General features: G+C 40.0%; 1 protein-coding gene and 1 pseudogene across 2 annotated transcripts; both read right to left on the bottom strand.

Moving 5' to 3' along the window:
* Positions 1 to 3,764: 3,764 nt before the first annotated feature.
* LOC132454179 (CMP-N-acetylneuraminate-beta-galactosamide-alpha-2,3-sialyltransferase 1-like) lies at positions 3,765 to 6,528 on the bottom strand (annotated as a pseudogene).
* A 5,558-nt stretch (positions 6,529 to 12,086) lies between these two features.
* LOC132454600 (CMP-N-acetylneuraminate-beta-galactosamide-alpha-2,3-sialyltransferase 1-like) lies at positions 12,087 to 18,108 on the bottom strand. Of its 2 annotated transcripts, none has more exons than XM_060048075.1 (7): positions 17,802 to 18,108; positions 16,745 to 17,054; positions 16,400 to 16,596; positions 15,365 to 15,544; positions 14,657 to 14,702; positions 14,410 to 14,529; positions 12,087 to 13,714 (listed from the first exon to the last, which is right to left on the bottom strand). In XM_060048075.1, exons 2-7 carry the CDS (start codon positions 17,030 to 17,032, stop codon positions 13,550 to 13,552), a joined length of 996 nt encoding a protein of 331 aa, XP_059904058.1. In that variant the 5' UTR covers positions 17,033 to 17,054; positions 17,802 to 18,108; the 3' UTR covers positions 12,087 to 13,549. The 2 variants fall into 2 exon arrangements, with proteins under 2 accessions (XP_059904058.1, XP_059904059.1); XM_060048076.1 differs by having other exon boundaries at positions 16,745 to 16,783; positions 17,802 to 18,105.
* Between the last annotated feature and the right edge of the window lie 2,330 nt (positions 18,109 to 20,438).

Below are 20,438 nucleotides of genomic sequence, written 5' to 3'. Positions count from 1 at the left end.
TTGGGGTATAAAGTACACATGACTATGTGTACTGACCTCCCGCCACTCGGGTGGACAGATGGGATGACGGATGGACCGGCTGGACTCCTCAGGTGGACGGACAGGATGCTGGCTGGACTGCTTGGGACGGCGGCCTGGACGACGGCGGAACCAGCAGGGCGGCCGTGCAGCTGACCAATAGGTAAAGAAACCACCTGAGGTCCGCACGATGGTTGGGCTCTGCAGGTGAACCGGACTTGGTAACGGAGGATGCAGGCTCGAGACTGCTGGGCTTGAGAGCGGGAATTATTATTATTTCACCCAATCGCCAGTCGGGTTCCGGCGAATTCAGATCGTCTGCTGGGTCCATCGTGGCTTGATCATTCATGCTAAGGTTGAGGAACCAAAATGCAAGGCACAATGATTATTTTCCAAACGACGGTTTTACTCACACAACGCTCTGGATACATGAAGCACAAGGTGCGCGCGACAACAGAAACAATGACCGAGCAAGGAACTGAACCAAGGCAAAGACTTAAATACAATATTCTTCATCAAAACGATCAAATCAAACATCCTACACATTGACCGAGCAAAGATTATGGAATTAAAATGCACATCACTCGCTAAAAATGATTACATAAACACCTTTAATGGCGTAAGTATACTAAGATATAAAATATCGCCGGGCATGGCATTACATTGTAGTGAATTGATCCCCCTCTCCGTCTTCCGACCACGCCGGACTACGCCGAAGGGTACTTTTCCCGTCAGTGACAGACGCTAAAGTGACCTTGCCAACAGTCGGTAATTGACATTCTCAGAGTGAGACTGTGTTGACTACTCTCACTACAGTAGTTATTCAAAATTTGGTTGTCATCTTACTTAAAAATGTTAAAAAAGTCATGGTTTTCAGATACCGGTTTACACTTTGGTTGCTTTGTGTTGAGTGCCGTCATTGTAAAACTGTAACAGACTCTTATTCTGTAAATAGATTGGGAATTCACCCATTTGTATCCAATACAATACAACGCAAACAACTTTAATAATCCCACCAGGGTCACATATTTGTTTGAAGTAATTGGTGAAGTGATGGTTTGTTTCAAAGAATATGTTAAAGCTCATGGCAACTGTCAAATAAAAGGTAACATAAAGCTAACAAAAGCAGTACAGACATGGGATTTTGCAAGGGAAGGCAAGGCAACTTTATTTATATATTATTTTCATACACAAGGTAGTCTAAAAGTGCTTGACACATACACACATCGTCATACAATAAATGAAACTAAATAAATAAATAGATAATGGGTTTATTGCAACAACAAAAGTTTATCAAGCCCGAAAAAGGTCACAGAGGCTATACATCAGGTTGGGCCTTGGCCAAAATAATAATCATAATCAAACTACCTTAAAACAAAATTTTATTTCGAATTGCGAAAAAAAAAAGAGAGGGTTAGACTAGCTTCCAAGCTAGGCAAAAACAGGACAAAATGGGGACCAAATGAAAGGGCACTCAACCAAGTCAACGCAGATTTACTTGAGCATAAAGCACAAAGCATCCTGCGCTTTGTCCTCCTCAACCCACACACACTCCCACACAGAGAATGTCATTCCTTTAACACAAAGGGAGATAGAGGGTGACGGGTTACGATAACATCTACTACTGAGAATCACACCTTAGCATTGCAGAGTAGTGATTACAGCTTAGGCTGCACACTCGGGAGAATTTTACTTATATAAGGCATGTGCACGTGTGGGAGAATATTACTTATATAAGGATTCTAATCATCATCTTGCCAAACATATATATACATATATTATATCTGTATATATATAATAATAATAATAATAATAAATGACATTTATATAGTGCTTAATATAGTACTCTAAGACGCTTTACACATTGCCCTAACAAAACTATGTAAAACAGACTAGGAATAAAAGAAAAACAGAGGTTAAACATGAAGAATAAGGTGGGAGTTAGGTGGGGAAGGCTAGTGTGAAAAGGTATGTTTTGAGGGCAGATTTAAAAGAAGAGAGGGTTGGAGAGACTTTGATGTGGCAGGGGAGTGAATTCCAAAGGGTGGTAGCTTAGGCCGGTCTCCAAAGTCCGGTGGCAGTGGCATTTAGCTCTCCGGCCGAAAGGTTGTGGGGTTGAGCAGCACGACTGCCCACTCTGGTAAGACGTCCTCCCAACTCGGGCCTTGACGCAACAGCCCTGCACGTACGCCCCAACACAGCCTCCTGCTGCTCCTTCCTGCTGGGAATGTTCTCCCAGCCATCCATAGCTATGATTATCGACACTAATAAATCCTCCAACTCACGGAAAAAAAGAGCGTCCGCTGGGTCCAATCTTGGTGCTGTCATTCTGTTACGGTTGTGGGTGCAGGCAGGCAGGTAGGACCCAGATGCAGACGGGTAGGGAAAAACTGCACTTTATTTCTGCCAAAAGGCTAAGGCAAGGGGCAAGGGGCAAGGAGCAAGGGAACACAGGTAACTACCGAGAACACGCAGGACCAACAAACCACAATGACAGCACGAGGAACAAAGGAAAGACAAGGGCTTAAGTAACAAACACAAGACACGCAACGAGGAACAGCTGAGACACATTAGGGGAGGGAGCATTAATGTTTATATTATATATATATATGTTTATATGTATGTGTATGTGTTTGTATATATATATATATATATTTATATTTATATGTATGTATCTATCCATATATGAATGAGATAAGCATTGGAAAGAAGATGTCTTTGGAGAGCCTCCTTCGTAAAAAGATCATCCGATGTTCTGTGCCGCCAGTATGGACTAATATTCCTCGTACAATATAATTAAGCTGATGAGGTCGAGACCGCCTAATGGTTAGAAGATGTTGTGAAAGGAATGGAAAAGGGTATCTACCAAGGGGCAGGGGTAACTTAGTCAAGGTTAGAGGGATTGGGTAAACTGGTTGTTCACTGATGGATGAGGGAGGGGAGGTTAAAGGAATGGGAAAACTGGGTGAAATGTTTGCAAGTTGTTGATGACCATGAAAAGAACGGCACTAAATCATTATGTCATCGTCTGCTGATGCCATACATGGGCGTTCTTGATTAACAAGCCTGGCTTGGAGCTTATTCTAGGAATCACAAGGTGAGGCTAGAAAAACAAATACACCTGCTTTTGGCGAATCATTCAATACTTCAAAACCTGTTTTAAAATATATTAAGTAGAGCTCTCCTAGTGAGTCTTATTTGTCAGCTAGAGGAGGGAAAGACAGCGCCCAAGAAAGAGAGACTCCAGAGAGGAGAGATCCACCAGGCCCCCCTAACCCTAGTAAATAGTGTAGTTTACACTATCCTCTCAACGTCTTTTGCATGACTCCTTGTAGATCCGAAGCCATGAAATTGTCCTTGAGGCCATCTTTCATATAAAGGCCCTGACACACCAACCAGATTATCGGTCGTCGCCGGCCAGTCAGGCGAGCTCGGTTACCTGAGTCTGTTTAGTGTGTGCTGTGCTATCGGCCGTTGTCAAAGCTGTCGTGATCTTTTCCAGCCCGTCCGGGTTATTTTCCGCCGATTGCACATGTTGAATCGGCGATCGGCGGAATGGTGTGGAATGGTGTGTCAGGGCCATAAAAGACCCCAGGTCTCAAGCTCACTCCACAGTTTGACAAACTGCTTAACAAGTGACAACAAAACACCAACAAAATGAGCCCAAAAATGTACCACTGTGCTGTGTCAAAGAAAGATGTGAAGTTGCTAGTAAATGTTTAAATTCAGGGTCCTCATGTACGACTACCACAACCATTGTGTCAGAGGGACAAAAATCATTCAAAACCCTTTATAGAAGTTCAGTTTTTGCCTTTCTGCAAGTTGCAGAATAAGTTTGTACTCTTGCCCTCCACCATGCTGTCCAGTTCCAAAATGTCTTCCAAACGCCTCCCAGTAGTGGTTCCAGTTTCCATCCTTGTCTGCTCCAAATCCAAATACATTGACCTGGAAAAATCAGACACGAAGCTGTTCACTATCATAGAGAATATAAAAGTGAACTAGACATGTCGCCGCATGTATTTTGAACCAACTGGTCGCGGCTAATGAGCAAGCACATATTACCATAAGGTTGGGCATTACTAATGACTACTTTGTCCAAATTGTGGTTCATTTGGGCTTACAGGTCGGTTTTCATGACTTTTTAATTTTTTTTCCAAAACTGACATTATGGGTCCCCAATTGCAAAAGGATTCAGCACGTCAAATAAGGTCCAGATACCAAGTTTCAGACATTTTCATAAAAGGGGAATGGCTCACAGCCATTTATGTTTGACCACTATATACTGTATCGCCCCAAGTGGTTATAGTAAGTCAATACTTTCTGGAGACGTCAATACATCCTGTCCACATATGCTAGTTTAATTTGACAACTCTCAGATGTTCAGATTTGGAGTGGTTGATTTTAGTGTTTTTGCCCAATTTCTTTTTTTTGTATTAAATATTAATATTAATTTAAAATAACATTTGCATGGGTTGGTATATGCCCGACTTTTTGGTAGGGGTTTGGTGCACATCCAAAAATAAATTCGGAGGAGATAATTATTATTACGAAATTATTACGTAAAACGAAGGAATAATAATAATGATTTTAATAATTACAGACACATGATAACAGTATTGTTGCTTGCATGCAACAACGCTAATTACTGTATGCTTATGTTTCCATTTGACCTACCTCATCACAAATGTGCATTGCAAGCATCACACCCATAAAGCCAGTGGATGGATACTTTCCTTTTTTTTACAGCCAGTTTTCATGGACGTATTGGATAAAGCCAGGATGGAGAACCTTTACCTGGGTGCATAAGGAGCTGAGATTCAGCCTCTGCAAGTGGCATTATATTGACATACCTTTCACAATTAGAAAACAACTAGAAAAGGTCACCATTATGTGGCAAGTTGCGAAATCACTTGATACCCACCAAACCGTGATTCGCTTTGACTGTTGATTTAACCTGTTTGCATGTCCTGTGATAAAACAAACATAAAACAATTACATTGGAGTTGGTACAGGAGAAATTATTTTGTCGAACAAACTTAAAACTAGATTCCTGCAAAATGATCAAAACCACTAATTATATCTGTGTGGCTCGGCCTTCAGGTGGTCAAAAGCACAACGTTTAGAAAGTGAAAAAATATATCTTCACAAAAACGAGGACATTTGGGATATTTCCATGAGGATCATTTACTTTACTTGCAGTTCTGAAAATGTTCACTGTAAAAAAACTGTTTGGAGATACAAATGAAGCCAACATAATTACCAGACACAATTGAATTTGTGTGTTTCAAATCACAGATAACTTTCTTTTTGTTAATAGAAAAGGGATAAATGTGGTCTAGAATGGGACGGTGCATAATCAAAGACTTGTAAAGTCGGTGCAACTTGAAGCGATCCTCTTTTCTGAAATTCAGACATAACTTAGCACTTCTTAAATCATTTAAACCTATGTTGTTGTTATTGTGTATATGCTGTCGACGTACCTTTTCACAGATTTTGTGGTGAAAGCGCTGACTAGCCACTCAAGGTCCCTTATTTTGAAGGGAAATAGCATGAGATGTGTTTGGTCGTCCAAATCCACAGAGCTCTCTGGGTACATGATGTGGAGAGTCGTTTTGTTCCCCACATCCCCTTCATAGCCCACAGTACGAGCTGTATTGAACCTAGATTGCACAATCAAGGGAAATTACATCGGTATCATTTATATTTTAGGGACTTTATGTAGTTACAATGCTACAAACAGTAATTTAGCTCATCAATGGCGGCTAAGAATGACCTGGACTTAATCTTCAATGAGAGACAATCAGGAAATCTAGTCAGGGGGCAGGAAGGGTACACTGGCATAATTTACCTTATGATAACATCATGAAAGTCAATAAGGGGTCCATAGTGAGACCTCAGCAAATTAACTGAATTCCCAACCACAGCACAGGTCCTGCAGCGATCAGGGCTGGAGTCCATGAAGCTCTCCTGTTCTGGGAAAATCTCAAACACCTTCAGCTCGGCCATTCTGTAGCTGAGAAAGGGCTTATTGCCATATGGCAAGGTCTGATGTGAAGAGAAGAGGATAATCAATTATAAGTTGTAGGAGAAGTTTGCAATTGAGTATTGATATATTTTATGTGGATTTTGTGAATGTTTTGAATCCGGATTTACGTGCTTGTTACCGTGACTATCTAACATTGCTTTGTTGCATGTATTCACCTTCCACCATCTGAAATCACGCTCTGAGAGAGCGTTATCCTGCGTCAAAAAGGGATTAAGAGACGCGTTGAAGCGCTCCGTAAACCATGAATCATCATCATGTATTGCACATCTATTGCACGCACACGGACGCAAGCCCTCAAGCCTGAGCCGGTATCGCAAATTAGAAATCCACAAATGTTTGTTTGTTGTAGTAATTTCAAGTAGCACAATGATGCACATTATCCAAATGATGATTAGGATAGTGTTTACTCTTCGTCCGCGGCTTGCCATATTGAGAATGGGATGATTCAATCTGTGAAAGATGGACATTTAAATGTGGAGATATCAATAAATACTCTTAAATTATTCTTTCACTTTTTCACATTTTTGGATATTTAAACACAATAAACACAACAAGTCTAAATTATGACTAACCACATGAAGCCTACATGTCTGCAAGTCTAAATCCAGGCCACAGCATAGTGTAAAATAATTTAAAAGTTTATAATTGCTTAACCAGTGTTTTGTCCATTATAATTTAGACATAAATTTAACGATCTCCAGAAGGAGGGAGATTAATTTATGTTAATGGGCAACACATGTATTATTGTATTACTTTTTTACACCGCATTGCACACCTTTGAGCTTTGGTAACCTTGCGGTGCTGATTTAGTGCATCCTGCCTCTTCCTCTTCCTCATTCAGTTATAAGGAACCTATTGAATTTCCGGCTGGCGTCCATTCATTCAAAACATCACAGACAAGGCACCAGATCTGAGCCCTGACCCCAGATGACATTAGTGACGTCCTGATGACATGTACTGTGAAGTTGTGCAGTGATGGACAGACCACCCAAGCATGCCCTCCCTAGCTCTCGCAGAAATCCCACTACAAGATGCTGTACCCCACTAACTCCAACAAGCTTAGGCCAATTAGGACAATATCATTTATATACTGTATATATATCATATTTATACCATTTACAATACCTGCTTGGTATATTTTCAGATGGTCTCATTGACTTCCGTTGAGCCCTGCTGAGAGCTTGATGATGTCAACCCAATTTTTTTGACTTGAGACTAAACTCATTCCCTCTACTTCTACTGATCCTGATCGTGTTCAACTGAAGTCCAGGTTTTAGAGAACGAGTCGAAAGAAAGGGGGAATTAGACAGAGGCTAAAAAGAATGTAAACACGACCATCCCTGCCCACCTGTTTGCTCATCAATGCTCAGTCCCTGAGGAGGAAGACGGATGAACTGACGGCAAACGTAAGGTACCTACATGAATATCGGGGCGCCTGTGTGTTGGCGATCACAGAGACGTGGCTGGACAGTAACATCCCGTCAACCGAGGTGGAGCCGGACGGCTTCACTGCCTACAGAATGGACCGCGATCAAGGGATCACTGGCAAGTCGCGCGGCGGAGGAGTGAGCCTTCTCATTCGGGACGACTGGTGCCGGAGTGAATCAGTTGTAGTGCGGGAGCAGCTCTGTACTCCTGATATCGAGTTGCTCTGTGTGTCACTCCGTCCCTTCTACCTGCCACGTGAGTTCCCGCAGTTATTTTTCACAGTGGTCTACATCCATCCCCAAGCAAACATCGCTAAAGCATCAGAGACAATATTTCACCGCTCACAAAAACTTGACGCCTCGTTTCCACATACGTATGTTTTTCGTATCCGTGCTTCCGTAAATTTACGGAAGGAGTCGCTAGTGTTTTACGTACGGACATGAATTTATTTACGGACAAAAGATGGGGGAGCGTATGATAATGGCCGTTTTTAGGAGAACGGTACTTTGGAACATGAGAATCTACATAAACAGAGATAATAACAAAACCAACCAGGCTTGGAAAGAGATCGGCGAGGAGTTTGGCCTGCCAGGTACTTACATGTTTCGTGAAAAACATAAAAACGTCCATACGGTATCTCCGTAAAACGACGGCGAAAGTTCAATTTTTTGAACGTATATTACGGATATACCGGACAGAAATTTTACGGAGGGGAGGAGTCTCGGAGGAAAAACGGACATTACGGAGAATCACGTAGGAATGAATGGACTTTCGGTCGGAGACGGTTGGATCGCATACGAGAATGTACGTATGTGGAAACGAGGCGTGACGCCTCGTTTCCACATACGTACATTCTGTTTGTGTTTTGTGTGGACTCAGTACTGCCAACCAAGACTGTTAAAACGTATCCCAACAATAAACCCTGGGTATCAGGAAAGTTAAAATCACTCTTAAACAAAAAGAAACTGGCCCATATCCATAAGGACGAAATTGCTAAGAGAGATACACAAAGAGAAATTAAAAGACAGATTAAGATAGACAAGAATACTCATAAACAAAAAGTAGAGCCAAACATGGCCCTGAGTAATTCTAGGCAGGCATTGCAGTCAATCAAGGCCATGACCAGCACCCCTCATAAGGGGAAGGGGAAAAACAACATAGCTCTTCAGGGTGGGGAAGGCCAGGATATGGCAAATAATCTAAATGTTTTCTTTTCTCATTTTGAAAAAGGGATTGGAATTAACACTGACCAAAAGCAGCCTGATCTAACAACCAGTCAGTCTATCAATATCTCACAGACAGAAGTGTGTGCGATGTTCAAGAGAGTTAACACACACAAGAACCCCGGCCCAGACAATATCTGTGGCAATGGGTTAAAATTCTGTGCTGAACAATTGTCCCCAGTTTTCAAAGATATTTTCCGGTCCTCTCTGGATCAGTGCATTGTTCCACTTTTATGGAAAACATCAACTATTATCCCCATCCCCAAGATTCCTTCACCGACTGAGCACAACCACTACCGTCCTATAGCATTAACTTCATTGGTAATGAAATGCTTCGAACGGATAGTAAAAAAATACATTTTTACCAAGGATCAATCATCTACTGGACCCTCTGCAATTTGCTTATCGGTCCAGCAGGGGGGTTGATGATGCTATTTTAACCTTGCTACATCTTGCTTACACACACCTGGAAGCTCCAAAAACACACATCAAAATTATATTCTTTGATTTCTCATCTGCATTTAACACCATCCACCCTAATACCCTGGCTCAGAGGCTGCAGGACGACTTTGAACTGGATGGAAGCCTGATACTCTGGCTCCTTGACTTCCTCAGTCAGAGAGTCCAAAAGGTGAAGGTGGGCTCTTCTCTTTCTGATCAAATTATGACCAATATCGGCTCCCCCCAAGGGTGTGTGCTATCCCCCCTACTGTTTATACTATACACCAATAACTGCTCCAGCCCTCACCCTGGTAGGCATTTAATTAAGTTTGCTGATGATACAGCATTGGTCAGCCTCCTCCAAGGAGATGAGCAGGACCATGGCCCAGTCCTGCATGAGTTCCTTGACTGGTGTGAACAATCCCATCTCCTCCTAAACACCTCAAAGACTAAAGAGATGGCTATTGACTTTAGGAGAGACAAAGCATTTCGTTCAACGATTATCCAAGGGCAGCCCATACAGTCTGTCCATGAATATAAGTATCTGGGGGTGGTTTTAGACCACAAGTTGAAGTGGGAGCCGTACACGGAACTCATTCAGAAAAAAGGACAGCAAAGGCTTTACTTTTTAAAAAAGCTGATTTCATTTGATGTAGACTGTAAAATGGCTAAGATGTTCTACACTGCTTATGTGGAGAGTGTCTTGACCTTCTGCATAATCTGCTGGTTCGGCAGCGCAGCAGAAGCACAGAAGAGTAGGCTTAGGAAAATAGTGACCACTGCCAGCAAGCTGTTGGGTACTAATTTAAATAGTCTGGAAAACACCTACAGAGAGAGAGTTCAAAGTAAAGCAGAAATTATTTTAGCAAATTCAAAACACCCACTTTTCTCCACCTTTGAACTATTACCCTCAGGTTTCGATACCCAGCCCTCTCCAAAAATAGAACAAAACAGTCATTCATTCCACAATCCATCAGCCTTTTAAACAAACATTTAAAAAGAAGGTTTTAATTGTTGGTTTAAAATGCCAACATCTTTAGATGTGTCCCTGAACTATGTGGAAAATATGATGATTTGGGGGTTTTATCTTGTCAGTGGTTGTTTATCTTTATTTACTTTTTGTTGTTTGTTTTTTATTTATGTTGTTGTTGTTAACGGTCATGTGTATCTGTCTTTTCACTGAGAACAATTTCCCCAAGGGGACAATACATTTCTAACTAACTAACTAGTGTCAAGGTTCTTCATACATGGCTGTGTTTCTGCTTCTGGTAGACGCTAAAAGCAATTTGCTTGAAATAGATATATTTCACGATATGCTATCAACACAAACGATATGTCTTACAAAAGCTGATGCTCCGCGTTGTCCATTAATATAGGCCTCATAATTCTGTGAGCTAATCTCGATGAACTAGATGCAAAAGAATAGTGACAATACAACGAAAAATTATGCCTTACCTTTCTTGTTACCTTCAGTCGTGTTTGATCGCAACATTATTATTGGGGCTCTAAAATACCATGATAAAATGATATCAAACTTCCTCTTAGAGACATCATAAGTGGGAGTGTCCACCTAGTTTTATGCTGGATGGATCAGTCTTACACATAATTCAACCCCAATAGTACATTACTTTTTGACTCTTGTCTCAACTCCAATTAAGTTAAGCTATTCAATCTTTTTTAATCCTCTTATACACAATTACACTTATATTCACAGTTGTTACACTTTATTCAAACTTTTATCTCTGTTCAAACTAATAATAAGGTGGTAATTAATATAACGTCTGTGTGTGTGCGTGTGTTTTTGTGTTTGCGTGTGTACCACCCCTTTACAACAATCGGCAACCCCACCTCTATCACTACCACCACACTAACTACTCTCACTAAAGTAGTCATTCGACTTTTGGTTGTCATCTTACTTAAAATTTTTAAGAAAGTCAGCGTTATCAGATATCGGTTTGAACTTTGGTTCCTTCGTGTTGAGTGCACTCGTTGTAAAACTGTTGTATGTAACAGACTCTTATTCTGCAAATAGATGGGCAATTCACCCATCTGTTTCCAATGTCAACCTTAAACAAATAGATTTTTACACACTTACTTATTAATACAGCACAATAAAAACAACTTTATTAATCCCACCAGGGGCAATTTGTTTGAAGAAAATGGTGAACTGATGGTTTGTTTCAAAGAATATGTTAAAGCTCATGGCAACTGTAAAAAAAAAAAAAAGGGAACATAAAGCCAACTAAAGCAGTACAGACACAGGATTTCGCAAGTGACTCAAAGTGCTTGACACATAGAAACATCGTCATGCAATTAATGAAACAAAAAAATTATGTTTAAAAAAAGAGGGTAAGTCTAGCTTCCAAGCTAGGCAAAAACAGGACAAAATGGGGACCAAATGAAAGGGCACTCAACCAAGTCCACGTAGATTTACTTGAGCATAGCACATTACACTAATTTCTGTACACAAATAAATATCTGCATTTGCTGTCTATCGAATAAATATTTGCAAATACATACTCTGCATATAAATGCTTTGCAACAGCCGCTCAGAGGTCGACTAATGGGGTCTTTGAGACTGCCCTGGATGACAGACGTACAAGCGCTTGGCCACCAGGTATCACCAGGCAGAATGGAAGAGCTGTAGGGCCAACTTGTGGACAGCAGCGTGTGCGTTCCACACCAGCACCAATCAAATTATGAATGATCGGATCAGATGCTTTCTGCGCTTTGTTCCAACCTCTTCAACTTGGCGTAAGTATGCATACTGTACCAGGTGAGGCTGCTAAAACAAACCAACCCACACACACTCCCACACAGAGAATGTCATTCCTTTAACACAAAGGGGGATAGAGGGTGACAGGTTGCGATAACAACATCTGCTACTGAGAATAACACCTTGATGAATGATAACAACAGATTAGGCTGCACAATCGGGAGAATTTGTATTATATAAGGCATGTGCACATGTGGGAGAATTGTACTTATATAAGGATTATAATAATCATCTTGCCAAACATATATATACATATACATAAACATATGTATATATTATGTATGTATATATATATACATATGCATAAACATATATTATGTATGCATGTGTCTATTTTTATATCTATGTGTATATGTTTGTATATATATATATATGTATATGTATGTATCTATGCATATATGAGTGAGATAAGCATTGGAAAAAACATGTCTTTGGAGAGTCTCCTTCGTAAAAAGATCATCCGATGTTCTGTGCCACCAGTATGGACTGATATTACTCGTACAATATAATTAAGCTGATGAGGTCGAGACCGCCTAATGGTTAGAAGATGTTGTGAAAGGAATGGAAAGGGTATCTACCAAGGGGCAGGGGTAACTTAGTCAAGGTTAGAGGGATTGGGTAAACTGGTTGTTCACTTATGGATGAGGGAGGGGAGGTTAAAGGAATAGGAAAACTGGGTGAAATGTTTGCCAGTTTGCCACAAGTAAGTGGAAGAACAAGTTGTTGATGACCATGAAAAGAACGGCAATAAATTATTACGTCATCGTCTGCTGATGCCATACATGGGCGTTCCTGATTAACAAGCCTGGCTTGGAGATTATTTTAGGAATCACAAGGTGAGGTTAGAAAAACAAATAAACCTGCTCTCGCGAAACCGGAGAAACAAATGATCTGCGGACCAGGTCAGCTTTTGTTTGTTTGACAGCAAGACGGCAGCATTAACAGGCTTGGTATCATTCAATACTTCAAAACCTGTTTTAAAAAATAGAAAGTAGAGCTCTCCTAGAGAGTCTTATTTGTCAGCTAGAGGAGGGAAAGACAGCGCCCAAGAAAGAGAGACTCCAGAGAGAAGAGATCCACCAGGCCCCCCTAACCCTAGTAAATAGTGTAGTTTACACTATCCTCTCAACGTCTTTTGCATCACTTCTTGTAGATCTGAAGCCATGAAATTGTCCTCGAGGCCCTCTTTTAAATAAAGGCCCTGACACACCAACCAGATTATCGGTCGTCGCCGGCCAGTCAGGCGAGCTCGGCTGAGTCTGTTTGGTGTGTACTGTGCGATCGGCTGTCGTCAAAGCCGTCGGTGATCTTTTCCAGCCCGTCTGGGTTCTTTTTCAGCCGATTGCACATGTTGAATCGGCGATCGGCAGTCGGAATGTGTGTCAGGGCCATAAGAGACCCCAGGTCTCAAGCTCACTCCACAGTTTGGGAAAACTGTGGTAAAACAAGTGATAACAAAGCTTTACCACAGAGCTGTGTCAATGTTTGATCTCAAATCATCACACCCCTTACTAGTGGAGTCTAAAAAAAAGAAAGAAAGATGTGAGGTTTGCAGTAAATGTTTAAGTTCAGGGTCCACTACTACCATGGCCATTGTGTCAGAGGGACAGAAAACATTCAAAACCCTTTATAGAAGTTCAGTTTTTGCCTTTCTGCAAGTTGCAGAATAAGTTTGTACTCTTGCCCTCCACCATGCTGTCCAGTTCCAAAATGTCTTCCAAACGCCTCCCAGTAGTGGTTCCAGTTTCCATCCTTGTCTGCTCCAAATCCAAATACATTGACCTGGGAAAATCAGACACGAAGCTGTTCACTATCATAGAGAATATAATAGTGGACTAGACATGTCGCCGCATGTCTTTTGCACCAACTGGTCATGGCTAATGAGCAAGCATATATTACCATAAGGTTGGGCATTACTAATGAGTACTTTGACCAATTGTGGTTCATTTGGGCTTGCAGGTCGGTTTCACGACTTTTACATTTTTTTCCAAAACTGACATTATGGGTCCCCAATTGCAAAAAGATTCAGCCCGTCAAATAAGGCCCAGATACCAAGTTTCAGATATTTTTATAATAAGGGAATGGCTCACAGCTGTTTAAGTTTGACCACTTTATCGCCCCAAGTGATTATAGTAGGTCAATAGACGTCAATATATCCTGTCCACATATGCTAATTTAATTTGACAACTCTCAGATGTTCAGGTTTGGAGTGGTCGATTTTAGTGTTTTTGCAGAATTTAATTTTTTTACATTAAATATTAATATTCATCCAAAAGAAAATGTGCATGGGTTGGTATGTGCCCGACTTTTTGGTAGGGGTTTGGTGCACATCCAAAAATAAATTCGGAGGATATAATAACGTAAAAAGGAAGGTACAATACTGATGATTATAATAATTATATACACTTGATAACAGTATTGTTGCTTGCATTGCAACAACACTAATTAATGTATGCTTATGTTTCCATTTTACCTACCTCATCACAAATGTGCATTGCAAGCACCACACCCATGAAGCCAGTGGATGGATACTTTCCTTTTTTTCCCAGCCAGTTTTCATGGACATATTGGATAAATCCAGGATGGAGAACCTTTACCTGGGTGCATAAGGAGCTCAGATTCAGCCTCTGCAAATGGCATTACATTGACATACCTTTCACAACTAGAAAACAACTAGAAAAGGTCACCATTATGTGGCAAGTTGCAAAATCACTTAATACCCACCAAACCCTGATTCGCTTTGACTGTTGATTTCACCTGTTTGTATGTGCTGTGATAAAACAAACATAAAACAATTACATTGGAGTTGGTACAGGAGAAATTATTTTGTCGAACATACTTAAAACTAGAAACTAAAGTATTTTCTTTAAAACAAAGGGTTGTGGGAACTCCCCAATGAGTTAATGAAGACATCAGAAGTGGTTTGGTGTTGATGTCTATAAAAACAAGTGAGCTATTACAAAATAAAAGCCTTGAATATGAATTAGCCTAACAATACACAATGTTTACGTATGCCTTTTTGTTAAATTAAAAGGTTTTTCTTTAAACCAAAGGGTTGGGGGAACTCCCCTATGAGTTAATGAACACATCAGAAGTGGTTTGGTGTTGATATCTATAAAAACAAGTGAGCTATTACAAAATAAAAGCCCTTGAATATGAATTAGCCTAACTATACACAATATTTACATATATATATAAAATATATGAAACCAATTTCACCGCGCCATCACAGATAACATTATTTTTTCTGTTAATAGAAAAGGGATAAATGTGGTCTAGAATGGGACGGTGCATAATCAAAGACTTGTAAAGTCGGTGCAACTTGAAGCGATCCCTTTTTCGGAAATGTAGACATTACCAAGCTAGCACTTCTTAAATCATTTAAACATATGTTGTTGTTGTTATTTTGTATATTCTGTTGACTGACCGTACCTTTTCACAGATTTTGTGGTGAAAGCGCTGACTAGCCACTCAAGGTCCCTTATTTTGAAGGGAAATAGCATGAGATGTGTGTGGTCATCCAAATCCACAGAGCTCTCTGGGTACATGATGTGGAGAGTCGTTTTGTTCCCGACGTCCCCTTCGTAGCCCACAATACGAGCTGTGTTGAACCTAGATTGTACAATCAAGGAGAATTACATCGGTATAATTTATATGTGAGGGACTTTATGTAGTTATAAAGCTACAAACAGTTATTAAGCTCATCAATGGCGGCTGACCGTGTTCCAATACCCGTACTGTCCGTACTTACTAGCCAATTCAGATCTGGCGAAAAGAAGTATACTTCAAGGACCCGGATGTCGTACTCAAAACGTGTGGATCGAAGGACACTTTCCGTACTCAACGGCAGCCATCTTAGCTACGTAGCGGAAGAGGCGGAGCCAGGCTGAGCCAAAGTCGTTGCATTTTCCACATAGCCTGCATTAATAGAGTCATTTTGTAGTTGTTATAGTTTTTTTTTTTTATAGCTTTTATAGCTGCTAGGCGTAAAGAGTTCACAGTTCAAAGCGGGATGTTTATTGCGGGGGAGGAGCCACGGCGGCTGTCTTGATCGTAATTTCCGGTTAGTGCACCACGGAGTAGGCCTACTCGATTTGGAACAGCACTCACATCTGAAAAATTAACGTAGTAGATAGTACGGATAGTATACTTCCTTTAAGTATACTCATGGAAGTACGGGTATTGGAACACGGCACTGGTCTGATGGACTTAATCTTTAATGAGAGACAAGCAGGGAATCTAGTCCAGCATCTGTTGCAAGTCCAGGAGAATAGAATAATACACGGAGTCGGGCTGTGTCTCTGAAAATGAATATGTATTAACGAGCTGGCACATAACATTACTGACGCGTGTTGGCTACCCGAGTGCATACACACCCGAGCCCACTAGAGGGAGCTGTCCGCTTGCATAACACTACCCTACAACAGCATCCACAGGGGGCAGGAAGGGTACACTGGCATAATTTACCTCATGATGACATCATGAAAGTCAATGAGGGGTCCATAGTGAGACCCCAGCAAATTAACTGAATTCCCAACCACAGCACAGGTCCTGCAGCGATCAGGGCTGGAGTCCATGAAGCTCTCCTGTTCTGGGAAAATCTCAAACACCTTCAGCTCGGCCACTCTGTAGCTGAGAAAGGGCTTATTGCCAAATGGCAAGGTCTGATGTGAAGAGAAGAGGATAATTCATTATCGGTTGCAGGAGAAGTTTGCAATTGAGTAGCCTATTGATATATTTTATGTGGATTTTGTGAACGTTTTGAATCCTGATTTCTTGTTATCGTTACTATCTAACATTTTTTATATTTACCTTCCACCATCTGAAATCATGCTCTGAGAGAGCGTTGTCCTGCGTCAAAAAGGGATTGAGAGATGCGTTGAAGCGTTTCGTAAACCATGGATCGTCATCATGCATTGCACATCTATTGCACGTGCACGGACGCAAGCCCTCAAGCCGGAGCGCGTACCACAACTGAGAAGAACTCTCAGTGAAGGAAGTCCACAACCGTTTGTCCATTGTATCAGTTTGATACAGCACAAGGATGCACATTATTCCAGACATGAATAGGATATTGTATCTTCGTGTGCGGCTTGCCATATTGAGAATGTGATGATCTAATCTGTGAAAGGTGGACATATAAATGAATAGATTTCAATAAATACTCTTAAAGTGTTTTTCATTTATTTATTTTTATGTAATCCCTTCTTTAGTAGGCTTCATCTTCATGAAGCCTTTCTGTCTGCAAGCCTAAATCCAGGCAACTGCAGTGTATAATATTGTAACGTTTATTAATTGCTTAGCCGTTGTTTTGTATAATACAACCTAGACATAAATAAAATGATCTCCAGAAGGTGGGTGATTCATTTATTTCACAAATTGGGAATTAAGCTAGCTAGACAAAATATCCCAATCTGACTGAAAAAGGATGATCAACGCAAATATATTATCAATGAAAAATCGAGTAGGCCTATTGATTGATTATATGTCTTGTAGTCATTAGCCTCGGAGCAGAATTAGTCTGTCTCGTTCACATCTTACAAAGACGAACTGTTCCAAAATAATAGAAACACAGTTTTGGCTGGTGATCAATTCAGATCCACACTAAAGCAAATAGTGTAGAGCTACTGCTACACACAATAATTCTGCTTAAAGAAAAAAAACTAAAGAAACGCGATTTATATTGTTCTCTTTTTTCTTAATACTGATCGAGCCTAGTCAGCGATGTTGCTTTTCACGTGAAATGTATAATAATAAGACTACTAATGACGCTGATTATTATAATCATCATCATGGTTATTTGAATGATAACCATAAAAAACACAATATTAACAATGATAACAAGATCAAATAAGTATATTCCTTTTACCTGATAATTGTGAAGAAATGGATAAAACTGTCCAAGTCTGAATATTTAAAGATGACATCAAATAGCAGCTAGAATGCCCAAGGTGAAAATAAATTGTTGTAACAGCGAAGGTTAAACCAGTCAGACATATCGCAACCCTCAAGCAAAGCTTACATGTAAATACCAAGCTTCCCTTCCAACATTGTTAAACCAACGCAGAACACTTCCCCCTCTACCCAGGCTATCACTTCCACATCTTGTTTGCTTGCAGTGCCCTAAGACATCCAGACACTCCCATCTCGATTTGAATTCCTTCTGGACCTCCTTCTCCTCCTCCTACTCCACCACCTGCTGCTCCGAGTCCCTTTCGATATTATATATATCCTATTTGTTTTGTTAAATGTCATTAAGCCTAATAAGGTATATTATGTACAAAGTTCTTCGTTATAGAGTGATATAGTTTAATGTAACTGTAATGCTAACAGTTTATGCCACAGTGTGGTAGGCCTACAACATATATATACATATATATATACATGTATATATATATATACATATATATATATATATATATATATATACATATATATATATATATATATATATATATATATATATATATATATATATACATATATATATATATATACATATATATACATATATATATATATATACATATATATACATATATATACATATATATATATATATATATATACACATATATATATATATATATATATATATATATATACACATATATATATATGTATATATATATATATATATATATATATACACATATATATATATGTATATATATATATGTATATATATATATATATATATATATATATATATATATATCATAGGCTCAGACTGTTTCTTTAAAAAAATTATTTTCTCCATGTGCAAAATTGAACAATTGCAACACTCAACAGTAAATTCTTGCTCAGATTAAATAACAAATAACATAAATAAGGCTCAGACTGTTTCTTTAAAAACAAATCTCTTCTCAATCTAAAGTGCAACAATGACAATTGCAACACTAAACAGTTCGAAGTTGTTGCTCAGATTAACTTTTATTCCCCCCCCCCCCCCAATCTTCATGTTTTTTGCCAGAAAAATCAGTTTATCCACATTATCTGCAGAAAGAGCAGACCTGCTTGCAGTTAGAATGTCTCCAGCTGTGGAAAATACCCTCTCACTGGGCACGGAGGTAGCAGGTATGGCGAAGTAGTGTCTGGCTAACTTAGCAGTAAGAGGAAAGAAGGGCTCATTGGTCTTCCACCACAGAAGTGGGTCAGTATCCAGTGGAATGCAGTTTACTGCCTTGTATGAGGTAACCTCTTCTTTCACCAGCTGCAAAGTAGGCTTGTCTCCCACCTGAGTCTTGAAGAGTGTACCGAACAGTTCAGCCATTGCAGACTTCTTGACAGGTGGAGATGATTCAGGTGCCTCTGTTCCTGAGGATGAACTGGCTGCTAATGTCCCTGTGGCCTTCAGACTCAGCAAAATAAAATGACAAAAAATGTATGAATATTTAATGAGTACTATTAACACCAGTTTCTTTGTTTCAAATTAAAAAAGACATTTCTAAATAGAAAAATTATTATAATACGTTTTCTTCCATTGACACAATCTCTGTGATGAGGCTGTTATAGATTCTGTCACGACAGGCATCATCCACATGAGGTAGGGCCTTGAACCTGGGGTCAAGGGCTGTGCATTTGTGGAGGAAGTCTTCACAATCAGAGTATCGGTCCTGGAGGTTGTCTTAGCAGCCTTGACTTGACTAAAAGTTGGACTGTCTCCTTCACTGGGTTCCATAGACTTCAGCGCTGTGGTTTTGAGGGGCAGGATCATAGAAGCTGAAGGTGTGGCCTCAGTGCTTATCAGCATGTTGTGACTGGAATTCCAGCGAGTGGGGACATCCTGAATAAGGGTGTGTTTCGGTACATTCACTGTAAAAAGTTGAGAAAACAAAATTGCAAGGCAACTTACTGCAATACATTTTTGAGTTTTGAGTCCAACAAAATGTCATTTTTCTTCTTTAGACAAACTTGAAAGTTAGAGTTATACCAACTAAGATTTTATATTTTACAAAACTCAAAAAAGTAAGTCAGGATTGTTAACTTAATATGCTAAAGTCCACTCAGGGGTGATGTGAAGGGCAGTCACAGTTATGTGGCTCTCTGTAGCTCTGGATGTCCATCCATCTGTTGTGAGTGCAATGGAAGATGCAGAGGACAGATCTTGGGTAACAGCAGATTATTTTCTTCATAAAGGCCCGGTATGATTTTCTGGCTAAAATGTGAGCGAGAAGGTATTTGATATCGGGGCTCAATTACCTTTATCATGTGTTTGAAGCCAGCGTTCTCTACCACTGAATACGGTCTTAAATCTGCAGCTATAAAAACACCAATGGCATTTGTTATTGATGTAGCCCGATCTGACTCACCAGGGAGAGGCTGTTTAAATGCGGTGGGGAGCTTTGTTTGCACTAAGCTCGTCTTTCTCGACGTTGTAGCGATGTGCACGTGGGGGTGGTGCCGTTTTATGGAGTCAGTTTCCTGCCATAATTCAAACCTGAAAAAAAAAGTTTCAAAGGCTTGTAAGTCTGGGTTTGAAAACTCAACACCTTGTAATAAAGGT

Source organism: Gadus macrocephalus, chromosome 3 (genome assembly GCF_031168955.1).
Source record: "Gadus macrocephalus chromosome 3, ASM3116895v1".
Classification (NCBI taxonomy): domain Eukaryota; kingdom Metazoa; phylum Chordata; class Actinopteri; order Gadiformes; family Gadidae; genus Gadus; species Gadus macrocephalus.
Note: the sequence above shows the minus strand (reverse complement) of the source record. Positions and strands in the feature narration are given on the sequence as shown.

Excerpts from the sequence above, each read along its gene's own strand:
- LOC132454600 (XM_060048075.1), bottom strand. The coding sequence starts at position 17,032 with ATGGCAAGCCGCACACGAAGATACAATATCCTATTCATGTCTGGAATA. Across the intron at positions 14,703-15,364 it reads ACCACAAAATCTGTGAAAAG|CACATACAAACAGGTGAAAT; the intron begins GTACGGTCAGTC and ends GTTTTATCACAG. Across the intron at positions 14,530-14,656 it reads TCAAAGCGAATCAGGGTTTG|GTAAAGGTTCTCCATCCTGG; the intron begins GTGGGTATTAAG and ends TTATGCACCCAG.